Here is a 15,186-nt window from a genome sequence, read left to right as displayed (position 1 = left end):
CGAAAGGCTGTAAAGTGCCTCGTCGGAAGATGAGGTGCTGTTCTTCCAGTTTGCATTGAACTTCACTGGAATATTGCAGCAGGCCAAGGATGTGGGCATGAGAGCAGGGTGGTGTGTTGAAATAGCAAGCGACAGGGAGATCAGGGTCATGCTTGCAGACAGACCGAAGGTGTTCCGCAAAGCGGTCACCCAGTCTGCATTTGGTCTCTCCAATGCAGAGGAGAGAGCATTGGGAGCAGTGAATGCAGTAGACTAAATTGAGGGAAATGCAAGTGCTGCTTCACTTGAAAGGAGTGTTTGGGCCCTTGGTCGATGAGGAGGGGAAAAGTAAAAGGCAGGTGTTGCACCTTCTGTGGTTGCATGGGAAGGTGCAGTGGGAGGGGTTTGAGGTGGAGGGGGTGATGGAGGAGTGGACCAGGGTGTCCCGGAGGGAACGATCCCTGCGGAAAGAGACCAGTGGGGGTGAAGTACCATATATCGTTCCCTCCAGGACACCCTGATCCACTCCTCCATCACCCCCTACACCTCAACCCCATGCAACTGCAGAAAGTGCAACACCTGCCCCTTTACTTTTCCCCTCCTCACCGTCCAAGGGCCCAAACATTCCTTTCAAGTGAAGCAACGATTCACTTGCACTTCCCTCAATTTAGTCTACTGCATTCGCTGCTCCCAATGCGGTCTCCTCTACATTGGAGAGAACAAACGCAGAATGGGTGACCGCTTTGTGGAACACCTTTGGTCTGTCCGCAAGCATGACCCAAATCTCCCTGTCGCTTGCCATTTCAACATACCACCCTGCTCTCATGCCCACATGTCCATCCTTGGCTTGCTGTAATGTTCCAGTGAAGCTCAATGCAAACTGGAGGAACAGCATCTCATCTTCCAACTAGGCATTTTACAGCCTTCCAGACTTAGTATTGAGTTCAACAATTTCAGATCATGAATTCTCCTCTCCATCCCCCCTTTTCCAACAATTTATAATTTAAAAAAATATATATTTTTCTTTTCCCACCTATTTTTAAATTTATTTCGATCTATTGTATCTCCACCTTTCAGCCCATTTCAATCCCTTCCCCCCACCCCACCCCCACTAGGGCCATCTGCCACTTGCTTGTCTTGCTTGCTACTCTTAATGTCCCCATTAGCACATTCCTTTGATAATATCACCATCATCAACACCCCTTTGTCCTTTCATCTATGACATCTTTAGCAATCTCTTCTTTGCCTCCACCTATCACTGGCCCCCTATCCACTCTACCTGTCCCACTCCCCTCTACGAGCTTATATTTGACCTCATTTCTCTATTTCCTTAGTTCTGATGAAGAGTTATATGGACTCGAAACATCAACTGTATTCCTCTCCGCAGATGCTGTCAGACCTGCTGAGTTTTTCCAGGTATTTTTGTTTTTGTTTCAGATTTCCAGCATCCGCGGTATTTTGCTGTTATCTTAGAGGAATATATGTAATTTTGAGAAAGACTACAATGTAAATATATGGAAATCTATATGTATGTCAATGTATGTGGGTGTATATCAGTAGATCTAGAATTTTCATTCCCACTACTGAAGCCTGTTTATTTACTTAGGTAGTTTCCAGGGGTAAGAGTGGTCGAAGACAAAAGGGTCTCAAAATTTTGTATGACGCAGAATCAAGTACACATTATAAAAACAGCAAAGCCACTGCAGTGGGAAGATCTGTAAATTATAGTACTTTTTACAATCTATAGTGAAATGCAAAAGCTTCAAGGCCACTTGAAGCCCATTCCACTCATTTGAAGTGGGTAGAAACATTCCTCTTGCCTTTGTTTACCTTCTATTACCATCAAGACTGGACCAACACATTTGTAGAGAATCACAAAATTGTCCTCAACATTATAGCATGTCAGCTTTTCATGCATTTGTACATGTAATACAGGATGAAGCCCATACTAACAACTGGACATGACCTGCTGGTTTATTTACATCATAGGCAGGGAAGCTTCAGTAAAGGGTCTAGGTGTCATCACCCATGAGCTAAGGTTGCCATCTGAAAAATCTCTGTTCATCACCTATGAAGAGAAGGTCATTCAAAGCAGTTAACACGATGAGTTCAGGATACTATTCTTCTTTAGTTCCTTGGAATTTCTCTCAAATTTGGATTCTAAACACAATTCCCAATTTACAATTAAAACTAAGATCAGATTCATCTCAAATTTCAACTATTTGATGCAATGAAACAGGAATCAGATGTGCATAAGAAACAGTTTATGTGAGCATGTAACAATGAATTTCAGCATTTTGATCATTTTCTTCTAATTTGTCATTGCCTCCGCATCCACCACCACCACTGGTTTATTTACTTAAAGGTGGCAGTCAAGATTCTGAAGGCCTAGCAACCTATCCAGTGTTCTTCAATGCAAAGCCCACGAGCCAGTGGCGGCTCCCATCAATAATAAGTGCAGCTCCCCAACTCCATCCATCAATTTTCAGTAATTGCTTTATCCTCAGAGGGTCGCGGTGAGCCGGAGCCCAACCCAGCTTTACACACTAAGTTCTTGTTTAACGTCACCCCGTTTAACATTATTTTGCTTTAATGATGGTAAGTTAATGAGGTCTGTAATCTCATTAAGCATCGCGAGACTCATTTTAACGTTGTTTCCCATGTGACTAGCGCCACTTTTGGAGCAGTCTCTCGCTCCCCGACTTCTGAGTTGTGGCCTACTCCGCCCTTCCCGGCCTCCGAGTTGCGGCCTAACCTCCTCTCTGACCTCTGAATTGTGGCCTCTTCTCCATCCCCGACCAACACTCACGCCAAACCTCCGGCTCCCTGACTCACCCTCTCGCAACTTCCACAACATCGGAGCTCTGGCTTCAGATCGCAGGTCTAGGAAAGGGAAGTATGAGGCCCGATGGTGCAGAAGTACCAAGCTGGGGCTTCTACAGTCCATGTCTTTCTTAAGATGATTGTAGAAGCTGTTCCTGCCTTGCTCACAGCGGGGCTTCAAGAGAGCGAAGCAGTGAGTGGGAGCATTTTTTAAAAAACATGATTGGAGCAGCCCCAGCTTGGTACTTCTGCACCATCAGCACTCGCATTTCCACAACACTGGAGATCTGGCTTTGGATTGGATCTGGATCTTGAATGGGGACACAAATCCAGGAGAGGGAAGTGGCGAGAGGGTGGGCTAGGGAGGGGATAGTGGCCACAACCCGAAGGTCGGGAAGCGGGAGAAACCACAATGCTGAGGGTTGGGCAGGAGGAGGATCTGCAGCGGCCAGGTGGGTCAGGGAGCAGGAGGTTCAGGAAGCAGGGCTGGTGGAAATACTGCATGAAGAAAGTCAAGGAGCAACAGGCACACTTTCGCCCTTCCAGTTTTTAAAATAATTTTTGCATTATTTCGCTTTTAAAAAGTTTACTTGCATAGGTGCATTTCTAATTCCTTATATTTTTCTGGTTATTTTATAAATGGTGTATTTTTAAAATTGTACAGTGTATTAATTTTTAATTATAGAATGTGATTTTGTTTTAGTTACACATGTCACTCTGTAACATGACATCATGAAGGAGTGGTAAGCAATGATAATTTAGTAAAGTAGTCAATGTGGCTCTCACATTGCAGGTTTTTTGATAAAGTGGCCCTTGCTTGAAAAACAGTGAAGATCACTGCACTCATCTCACAAGTCAGGAAGTTGCCAGTTTCAAACAAAAACAGAAAATGCTGGAAAAACTCATCAAGCCTGGCAGCATCCATGGAGAGTGAAACAGAGTTAACGGCCAGGATTTTAATTTCGGCGTGTGGCAGGGGTGGGTCCGACTTGCCAGCTCGGAAAATGACGTGTGATCTCATCGGGCATGCATCCCGATGCCTTCGCGCTGTCTCGCGATATTTAATTTGGCGGGTGCGTGCCGGAGTCGGCTGCGCGCCTGCCAATAATTGAAAGGACTACAAAGCCATTAACGAAGTAATTCCTTTCAAGTTTACGATGCCCGACCAACCTTACAACAGGCGAAAAGGCCTTTTTTTTTTTAGGAAACCTCATCCATGAGTGGGATGAGGTTTCCTAAAGCTTTTACAACTTAAATAAAACGTTTCTATTGAGAAGTAAAAACAGGTCCCATCTCATGTGACATAGATACATGGGGGACATGTTTCATTAAATTTTTAAAGTTTTGAATAATTTCTTTAAAAAGCGCTTCACTCTCCCTGAGGCAGCTCCATGCCGCAGGGAGATTTAAGTCCTCTTTCACACGCATGCACCTGACTGTCCCTCCTCCCCTCGCCTGCACAGGTAGCGATCAGCGCTACTGCTCGCATATTGCCCAATTGGGCGGGCCTTAATTGGCAGTGCAGAGCTGATCGTGGGCGGCGGTTGGCTCTATGACCACCCCTGCCCCCTCCCACCAAGGCCACCCGATACAGAAAAATTCAGGCCAATTCTTCTAGTTCATATGACTCTTCTTCAGACCCAGTTTCAATTGCTTATCTCTGCTGAACTGACTGATTCAGTGGCCTGAACTTTTCCCTCGTTGGGCGGGGTCGGCGGGGGCAGTCGGGGAGCTGACCGCTGCCCACAATCGGCTCTGCACCGCGATTTCACAAGGGCAGGCAGGTCCGCCCTGCGTGGATCGGGAGCGGTAGCACTGAACACTACCTGTGCAGGCGGGGGGAGGAGGGAGAGCGGGCCTGGCACACACAGTTTGCGCATGCGCGCGAAAGAGCACTTCAATCTCCCTGAGGCACAGAGCTTTTTAAAAAAATAAAGACTTTAAAATTTAATGAAACATGTCCCCTCATTGACTGTGCCACATGAGATGGGACATGTTTTTATTTTTGAAATAAAGTTTTTATTTAATTAGTATTAGCTTAAGGAAGCCTCATCCCGTTCGTGGATGAGGTTTCCTAAAAAATGTAAACACTACTTGGTCTTTTTGCCTGCCTGCCAACCATTTGGTTACACAGGCTGCCTAAATTTCAAGCTAATTATCTCGCTAATGGCCTTTATAGGCCTTTCAATTATTGGCGTGCATCCGCCAAACAAAATGTCACGCGAATGTTCGATGGCTTCAGGATGCACGCCCGATGTCATCACGTGTCATATTACGTTCGGGAGTGTCAGGCACGCGCCCGCATGCTGAAGGTAATATTCTGGCCAGTGGAACTGTGCTGCAGCCAAGAATCAACAGATTCATGTTTCAGATTTTTTTTTGGCTTTTTGTTTCATGGGATGTGGACATCGTAGGCTAGGCCAGTAGTTATTTTCCATCCCTAATTGTCCTTGAGAAGGTTATCGTGAGCCCCTTCTTGAACTGTTGCATTCTTTGAAGTATTGGTATACTCACAGTGCTATTAGGGAATTCTAGGGTTTTACCCAGCAACAATGCAGGAACATCAATATAGTTCCAAGACAGGATGGCACGATGGCATAAGGCTTGGAGGGCAGTGCGCAGGTGATAGTGTTCCCATTTACTGCCCTTGTCCTCCTAGATGGCAGAGGTCAGGGGTTTGGAAAGTGCTGTCGAAGGAGCCTTCAAGCGAGTTGCTGCTGTGCATCCTGTAAATGGAATACACTGCTACTGCTGTTGGTGGAGTGAGTGAACGTTGAAGGCGGTAGATGGGGTGCCAATAAAACCAAGCTGTTCAAGTACAACTCCAACACTGGCATCTACCTGGCAATGTGGAAAATTACACAGGTATATCCTGTACACAAAAAGCAGGACAAATCCAACCTGGCCAATTACCGCATCAGTCCACTCTCGACCATCAGCAAAGTGATGGAAGTTGTCGTCAACAGCGCTATCAAGTGGCACTTACTCAGCAATAACTTGCTCACTAGCACTCAGTTTGGGTTGCGCCAAAGCCACTCAGCTCCTGACCTCATTACAGCCTTGGTCCAAACATGGACAAAAGAGCTGAACACCCTGGAAACGGTGTGCACGCCTGCAGGATATGTTTCTGATGGTCACATACCAGCTGCACGTTCAGTGAGTGGAAACCCTTGTGGTTCATGAAGTCCACTGAGTGTAGCGATGGAGACCTGAGCACCACATGAATGCAATCAATCACACCCTGCACCCGTGGGAATCCCGAGATCAGGGCGAATCCAATGGCTCTTACATCCTGGCTGTGCCGGTCCCGGGTGAAATGCACAAAGTTGTGTGCCATGGAGAAGATGGCATCCATGACCTCATGGATGTATTGGTGCGTGGCGGATGGTGAAATCCCACAGAGGTCACTTGTGGAGCCCTGAAAGGAACCACTGGCATAGAAATTGAGCGCCATGGTCACTTTCACAGCCACTGGCAGTGGATGCCTTCCATTTCCCCTTGGCGCCAAGTCCTACAGTAAGTGGCAAGTATGAGCCACCAGGTCCCTAGACATGTGCAGTCGTTGGAGACACTGGTTCTCAGTCATCTGCAGGAATGGCAGGCGGCATCCAAAGACCCTGGATGTTGCTAGGCACCGACCAGCCACGGCTCGCTGTCGCTCCTGGACAGTGTGTGCAGGAGCCCCTGTTGCCCCTTCTTCATGAGGTTGCTGATCCTGCTTTTGTGCAGCCAGAAGCCTTAGTTGCTCTCTCCTCAGTCTTCTACTGTCACTATTGGCCATCAGTCATACAGCTAGGTCATCAGGATCCGTGATCCTGATGTGGTCCTCATGCAGCATGAAAGAGAGAGAGATGTGGTTATCATGGCTGTACTTAGAACCTTTCCTGGCTCTGTGTGTGACCACCCCTTAAAGCTTCCCGGAGAGTGTTAGTCACCCCTCGGTTGGCCAGAGATGAATGCACTTGCCCCCAAACACCACCCGGCACCCCCCCCCCACCATCCCCACCCCTCAGCAGTTGCCTCCGAGGTTGGCCAGCACTTGCCTCAGGCATGACCCCTCGGCAGATGCCTCTGAAGCTGGCCAGCAACTTGCCCCCAGACACACCCCCTTCAGCAGTCGCCTCTGAGGTTGTCCACCACTTGGCCTGGACACGCCTTGCGGGGCCAGGCATCAGTTGCCCCCTTCTCCACCCAAGCGCCATTGTGGCCTGTATATACAACAGGCGAGCTGTGGAGAACGCTACTGCTCACTCACCTCAGTTCCCCCAAAGCGAAGGCCACCAAGTGCACATTACCTGCGTGCTGTTGTGAAACACATCGACATGCTTTCCGCCGACGTGGACGAACTATATGGCGGGGTTGCAAGAGCCTGGTGGGATGGCCTTTTAATTACATGCTGATGTATTAATTATCTCCCCGCCGACTGATGGTGGGAAATGAAGCCCACCGTCGGTGGGCTGAGTGGGCGATCGCGACCTGCCTTCACGTGTCGTGAAGCAGGTCGCGCCATTTTTTCTGTGCACCTAGCAGGCCCACTGCCAGCAGGCTCGGAAAATTCCACCCTATGTGTTAATGCCTGCACTATTATGGTATCCAGAGCAATTCAATCCACAAGTGGGTGTGCATGCCGCAAATGCCAATTTGAAGCTCTAAGGGCATTTGCAATGCCAAAAAATGGGCCCAAACAAGCTCAATTTCTCACCCCTAGTTCTACACTCTCAAGCTTTATTCACAAGTCCATTAATCATTCTGGTGTTTTCTCTGTACCTTTTTCAGATCAATGTGGTGAAGGTTCCAGGCTCCCTGAGAAATCCCTAAAAATTTGTGCCATGAGTTCTGCAAGCACATCCCTGAGTTAGTCAAGAAACCTAGGATGAATATTATCCAGTCCAACTGGTTCACTCACTTAGATTATATTCAAGTATCCAACGGTAATCACTGAGTCTTATCATCTTGGTACTGCCACTTTGTTACAGTCTGTATAGTCTTTCACTTGTAAATATGGAAGAGTTCACTCCATTTTTCAGCTCTGCCCCCATTTTCATCAATCTTAACGCTTTCAAAAGCCAGTAGTTGCGATCTCCTGTTCGTTTTTATTTATTTTCTCCCTTTATTAAGATTTGACTTTGATTAAAACCAATATTCATTCTAGCAAATAATAGGTGATCTTAATTTTGAGTTTACCAACCTGTACAACCTGCTGAGCATTTGTATCATTAAGCACCAGCTCAGTAATAGCAGCACAGCATGCTGAAATGACAAAAGAATCAATAAGGAATGCACATTAGATAAAAGGTAACAAACAGTTTTGACGTAACAAGTGGTTCAAATAACTTTAGCCCTGCAAATAATGTTTTACATCCTTGTGATATGTTTCAGGCTGTTCTTTATTCTTTATAATTTAACAAATGTAACATTACTTACTCTGGATTACAATTAAGACATTTGTTTCACTTTTAGTTAACAGGGTACACAGTAATGGATGGCTTGACTCCCAAGTTAAACCATGTATTGCGAAACAAAATTTACAAAAAAAAATAGAAATGAATCAAATGCGTCATCATCAAAGTTAATGGGACAGAAGTTAGTTCACATAGCTTCTATGTAATTTCCCTGGGTGTGGGCACTGCGCCATTTGCTAGCTGCACAGCTCAGATGGCATTCTTCAATGCTAATAATGAAGAATGCCACGTGAGCCACACAGGTAGTGGCCAGTGGTGCTTCCTGCTCCCAGGGCATCAGCATAAGCCTACCTGGGCTAGGTGAGTAAATTTCTATCCCAACTTTTTACACAGCAATTTTAATGAGAGTTTTCTATGTGAATAGGTGATTGATATTTCACTGATCCTATGCAAAAAGGTGCACAATGTTAACTGGGCTATTGAGTTGTCAGTACATGTGGTTATGCCTGTGAATTTATGAAAAAGTGGGCACTTTACTTTTAAAAAGCAGACTGGAAAATGAACAATTTGTCTTGAAACAAGATGGAGTCAATGGGGCCAGGTGACCTCTCTCCTTGTCTGCAAATATACGTGAAACTACCCAAGGCTGGAGATAGCTTGCTTGGCTGGACAGGACATTAAAATGTAAATGACCTTTTTGGGACATTCCAATGATGAGACATTAAAAATACAACAAATCTCTCCTATGGAGTAAACAGTTCTATTGTCTACACAATTACAGAAATCAATCAAAGAGGTATGAGAACTATGGAATCTGAGATGAAAGAGGAAAAAGGTATTTTAGAGTTGCTGTGGAGCTGTGAGATATAGCTGGAGACAGCTGTTGAGCTGGAGCTGTTGAGGTAGCTATAGCAGGAGCTGGAGCTTCTGTTTGAGCTGTGAGATGAGCAGCTGGAGTTGTTTGAGCTGGAGCTGAGTTAAGAGCTGTTAGCTCTGGGCTGGGAGGAGATGCCATTTAAACCAGCCATCCAGTCAAGCCAGAAAAGTTTTGGGCTCTAACAAGCAGTTTTATTCTGAAGTTTGGATTCCACAGCAGAGTGGTGGGAAGTTACAGCAGTTTGCATTGGGTAATATTGTTGGATTTCTTATGATTAAACTTCTATAAGGGAAGGTGTCTGGAAGGTGTTTACTTGTGTGCCTGACCACTTGGAGAGTTTTTTTTGGGTGAATGTTTGTATGACTAACCTTAATTGTGTAACTGTAATCTTGTGTGATTAAATTTTCTTTTATTCTCGTTAATAGAACTTTTACTTTTAATTTTCAAAATCCCAAAAGTGTTACTGGGCCTCTTACTGCTGAGATCAGTATGTCTTCTTCTCGTTTTCAGAATACGAAAAAAAGGGTATGGCCCTTAAGCCAAGTTTCTCTCTGGGATTTGCTATGTGAAGCAATTAAGATCAGATGTGGTAATAACGTAATGCTTCTATTAAAAGCAAAGAAACTCACAAAATCTATCCAATCTATAAAAACGTTTATCAATAATTATTCTTTACGCTGGGTCTTTAATTCAATGGGAAAATGCTATACCTTCTTGCAAGGATAAGGTATTCTCTTGAATTTCCTGACTGCTCAGTTTCTCAGACAGCTGAACTTGTTGAATTCTTCCTGAAGCATTAGCACTAGACAAACTTCCAATTGAAGAGCGATCCGATACAAAATTTCTATCTCTAAGAAAACACAAAAAATGAACAGTTTTCTAAAAAGCATTTATGAAAAATATTTCACATTAAAGCCTGTTACCAAATTCTACCTTCTCTACTGTGAACATAATCAGTTCACTGTAGAAAACTGAAATTATATGAATGACTAACAGAAAGACTTGTATCTGGCAAAAAAAAACCACACATACTTGGCAATGATATGGAAAAATTACACTCTAACCCTTCCTGTACAACTAGCTCCAAATTTTTTTAATTTTGTAAGCTTTAGATACATATACCAACTATTCAATCTTAAAAGGTAAAGCGTATTAAACTGTACAAAAAATAAAAAGATGTTTCTTGGATCATGTTATGGAGAAACAGATTCCACACAGATTATCTCATAGGGTTTCTCCAACGAACAATTTAAAATTATAAAATAAGCCACAAGAAAAATGAGATATTACTTAGTGCATATAGTACATAACATTACAATGTTGAGGAAAATGTAGAAATTAAGTTGAAAGTTCTCCATCAGCAAGTTCAGAGCGTCTATTTCGATTTATGTCCATAGAACCCTCTGTTTGTTTTTTTATGCAAGTATCTTCTTAAATTATTAATTCAGTTCACATTTGTCGGATAGATAATAAGGAATGTTAAAATAATGCTTTACTATCTTTAATATTAATTTCTTTTAAGCTTACCCTTGTAGAATGTGGAGCAGTTGTTGGATGCCCCCCCACAATCGAATCTCTGTGCTGGCATCAGGATCCTCACAGAGCTGAACTAAAATCCAAACAACGCTCCACAGCAATTTGAGATGGTCAGAATGCAGCAAACTAAGCATTATAGGAATCCCTTCATAGATCTTCACTTGTTCTCTCACTTGAGCGTCTGCACAGAGTAGACGAAGCAGCTCAGCAGTCATTCTGTAAACATCATTAGCATTGAGGAAACCAATCATAAACAGCCATTTGCTTCTAACAAAGGGACAGAAACAAAGCTGTCCACCTTTTCCATATAACTGAAATCATCACAAATTAGTGTTACTGTAATCACTGACAAGTCCCACTAGTTAAAAAAACCTTCCTCCCCTATTGAATCACCACTAAGTACAATATATAAAGGCAGGGAACAGAATTTGGAGCAGAACCAGATCAAGCTGCATTGCCTCCCCCTTTCCCACTGGTTACAATTTCCATTTGATGCCAGGGTATATATAATATGTTTGGCCTGAAATAAAAACAGAAAATGCAGGAAACGCTCAGCAGGTTGGGCACCAACTGTGGAGAGAGAAACAGAGTTAATGGACAGGATTTTCCAGTCCCGTTAATGGCGGGTGGGGCCGGAAAATGTGGAGAAAGCTCCAAAATCTGTTTTATGCCAGTATAAAAAGACGTCGCAATTGTCCACTCCCGAATTTATTGGCAGTACGTGTCTCCTGCCATACCATGTCGGGAATGGCATTTGAATACATTTAAATATCATGAATGCTTATTATGAAGGCAGTTTACCAGAATTACACCCCCACTCCTGATCAAAAGGCCACAGCAGCACCCAATTAGACCAGCATCATTCACGATCAGATATAAGTGATATGCACCTGGTGAACTGCACTTCACTCGTGACTTTGAGATGTGCTCGCCTACTTTTCTTCATGCTGCGCTCATAGCTAATCCAACTCTGTGCCAGACTGCACAGGAAACTGCAGAGGGAACTCAAGGGGATTCAGACCAAGGCTCTACACACCATACCAGCAGTAAGGCGGGTGGGGGTGGGGGAGGACAGAATGGGCTGGAGGGTACAGGTTGTCTTGGGTGTGGTGTGACACAGGACAGAGGCAAGGGAAAGGGCTAGAGTGCAAAGGCTTGATTGGGGTGGGGGGCAAAGACTAGGGAGAGGTGCACAAAGACACATGACTGGGGGGAACGGGAAGACTGGGGAAGGGTGCACACAAACATACACACATGCATGCACACACACACGACTTATGATGATGGGGGAATGCACTCGGGGCCATAATGGAAAGACAGTCCAGTGCAGAAGTGCCACAAGTTAGATTGCTGACCATCGAAAGACTGTTCTTGAGCCAGTACAGGGAGGGGATGGGCCAGTAAGTCCTGTGTCGGTTGTGCCCAGCATAGTGTGTGCAGGGCGCCATCATCATCTCACAAATGTTGGTCAGAGGGTTTCTGGCATAGTACTGGGACACAGATGGCACAGTTAGGGGAGGCATATGCAGCCTTTAGATTGGGATTTCCTTGCAATTACCCATTCGTGAAAAAAATCCCCATTTGAAGAATGACCCAATGGACAAGGGGGCAATGGACAAACTACAGAAACCTATTGTCAAGAATGTCTAAACCTTGCAGCTAGCAGGTTCAGATGTGGGAAGCCCCCACCACCCCTCGGCCCCCAGCACCCCCGCCCCATCCTCCCCCCCCCACCTCCCAACTTTAAAAAATCTCATTCCCTCACTGGATGTTTGGTGTGCTGTGTAAACCAAAGGATGCAGTCTCATAGTGCACTGCCTGAGGCTTCCAACTCCTACCAGAACTCTTGCAGATCCATATGCCTGTTCAAAGGCCTCTCATTGCAGTAGGGTCAGCTGCAGGACTGTTTATCATGTGATCCTGAAGGCTGTAATCACGTTGCCAAAGGTCTAAGTGGCAATGCAGTGCCTGCAGTGAAAGTAACCCATTAGCACCACAGTCAATCCCTAGTCAGCAACAGGAAGATGACCTTCTGAGGCTAATGCTCACTCATGTTTCTGTGCAATGTTCCTGCGGAGAGGAAAATGAGAGAAAGGTGGATGGTGGATCTAACACTGTGTTCATCCTGGCATACAGGCAATACCAGAGGGGGAGAAGATTGGCACATCGGCACCAGGTTCACCAAAGGGAAGAGCCTTACCGTGATAAGCAAAGGGTAGCAGGGGCCCTTCCATTCCCAGAAATTAAGGCATATAGAGCAGCTGAGTATAGGCAAGACCACGGGTGTACAGACAACGCTTGTCATACAGCTAGATAATCGAGAGACAGTGCCGTTGATACCTCCGCTTGTCTAGGGATCGGGTCGGTCACATCTGTCACATTCTTCAGGCGTAGTTGAAATTGCAGGGACTGGGAGAACATCCATTGCCAGTGGCTCTCAATAGTCACTGGCGCTCTGAACTTCTACATGAGTGGCTCCTCCTAGGGCTTGACTGGGAACCTCTGCGGGTTCTCTCAGGCTTCCACTCACAAATGTATACAGGAGGTCACAGATGCCCTATTTACCAAGGTCCACAATTACTTGCAGTTATCCCAAGATGAAGCCAGCCATGCAGCCAGAGTGCTAGGCTTTGCTGCTATTTCAGGATTCCCACGGATGCAGGGTGCCATCGACTGCACTCATGTGGCTTTAAGAGCTCCTTGGCAGCAGGCAATCCAATACATTAACAGGAAAGGTTTCCACCCTCTCAATGTGCAGTTGGTCTGAAACACATTATACAGGTATGCGCCAGATACCCAGGAAACTGCCACGACCCGCACATCGTGAGTCAATTCCAGATCCCACAAATCTTCAAGGAACCTCAGCACATCCAGGGTTGGCTATTCAGTGACAAAGATTACCCGCAAAAGACATGATTGATAACCCCTGTCCGATGTCCAGAAACTGCCTTTGAGGAAAGGTATAATGCTGCTCGTACCACAACACGATCATTGATAGAACAGACCATTGGTATATTGAAGGTGCAATTCCGACGTCTCAACGTGTCAGGCGGTGCTCTACATTACACTCCCCAGAGGGTCTCATGCATCATTGTGACTTGCTGCACTCTACACAACCTGGCACTCCAAAGGAGGGATGTCTTGCCAAATGGATAGATACATGGATGGGAGAGGTCTGGAGGGTTATGGACTGGGTGCAGGTCAGTGGGACTAGCGGAATAATATTTCGGCACAGACTAGAAGGGCCGAATGGCCTGTTTTTCTGTGCTGTAGTGTTCTATGGTTCTATGGTTCCATGGCTAGATGGAGGAGCTGCATGTTTCCTCTGCTGAGGAGGATGTCGAGAGGGCTGAGGGCAATGATGGCAAGGAAGCTGAGGAAGCAAGGGAAGAGGCCATTGCACTGGCCAGAAGAGGCAGGCATGCATGGGAAATGCTAATCGCTACCAGATTACTGGAGGATGATGGCGGCTAGCTATTATGATCCTCTCTGACCAGTACCATCCATGCTGGGCCCACCTTACTAATCTGAATTGCTATCCTTCTCATTTCAACCATCCACTTCAATCTGTGAATGAGTAGTTTCACTCTAGTGTCACCATGTCCTTATTCTATGAAGGTGAGGCAGCCTCGGGAGCAAGTGGCCTTTCTGAAAGGTGCTCATAACTGCATAAGGGCTTTTTGTTAGCACACCTCAAATGGTGCAGCCTCTTCAAGCATTTCTCCAACATCCCAATCACTACGGCAGCCGACAAGAAGCCAGGGCGCCACTGCAATCCTCAGTTCAGTTGTGGCTGTTTGCCTGCATTCAGACAAGGTGCCTCAAGGAGATCAATGTACACTTGTACATTGTACAATGAAACATGTGTTGGTGAGGCCCAAACCTCGAAAACATGGAGGTAGGAAGGAGGGCATTATTACTGGGGTGCTCTACAGATTTCCACTCCGAGAGTAGAGAATGCTAAATGCAGACAGGAGCGCAAACAAGCTCTGAGTCAGGGCTGATGGATAGACCACCCTCACAGCTGATGGTCAACATGGAGGTCTTTGAAAGATGCCCCGTCTCCAAGTTCATCTACATTTCATCATCATACCACACATTAAACATTCCACAATGCATATGCGTTGGGGGACTACATGAGCCTCCATATTATACAGTCAAGACTTAACATCACTGGCATCTGCAGAGCATCTGTCAGAGATGGCTTGCGCGACTATACTTTTTCTCGGGGCTGCTGTGTCACTGAGCAGAGAATGGACACTCACTGTTATGAGATGGTTGGGTGCAATATCGAGCAGAAGCACATGATGCAACTTCTGCAAAAAGGGGTGGAGGGGGAACTTTGTGTGACACTTGATTGACCACAAAACAGCTCATTAGATCGAGGAGGTTGACACAAAAGGGGAAATGGAATGAGTGAAAATCTATTTACATTAGTGGAAATTATGTACGTCTTGTGAGCTACCATGCAACCTTTGTGCTCCTAGTACTTCTTGATCTTCCTAGCCATACCGCCACATCGTGTTGCATCACAGTATTTTTACAGTGTAGTTAGAGGCCATTCAGCCC

At 45.5% G+C, this 15,186-nt stretch overlaps 1 protein-coding gene across 1 annotated transcript in view; it reads right to left on the bottom strand.

The window, feature by feature from the left end:
• The window catches only part of nek10 (NIMA-related kinase 10), a 351,428-nt gene that overhangs the window by 261,238 nt on the left and 75,004 nt on the right, over positions 1-15,186 (bottom strand). The window contains exons 8-10 of the mRNA XM_041183993.1: positions 10,609-10,833; positions 9,792-9,931; positions 7,991-8,052 (exon numbers count right to left, since the gene is read on the bottom strand). Coding sequence (XP_041039927.1) covers positions 7,991-8,052; positions 9,792-9,931; positions 10,609-10,833 — 427 coding nt within the window. The remainder of the gene's footprint in view (positions 1-7,990; positions 8,053-9,791; positions 9,932-10,608; positions 10,834-15,186) is intronic.

This window comes from Carcharodon carcharias, chromosome 3 (genome assembly GCF_017639515.1).
Source record: "Carcharodon carcharias isolate sCarCar2 chromosome 3, sCarCar2.pri, whole genome shotgun sequence".
NCBI classification, from domain to species: domain Eukaryota; kingdom Metazoa; phylum Chordata; class Chondrichthyes; order Lamniformes; family Lamnidae; genus Carcharodon; species Carcharodon carcharias.
The sequence above is the reverse complement of the archived record's forward strand: the minus strand, read 5'-3'. Positions and strand labels throughout refer to the sequence as shown.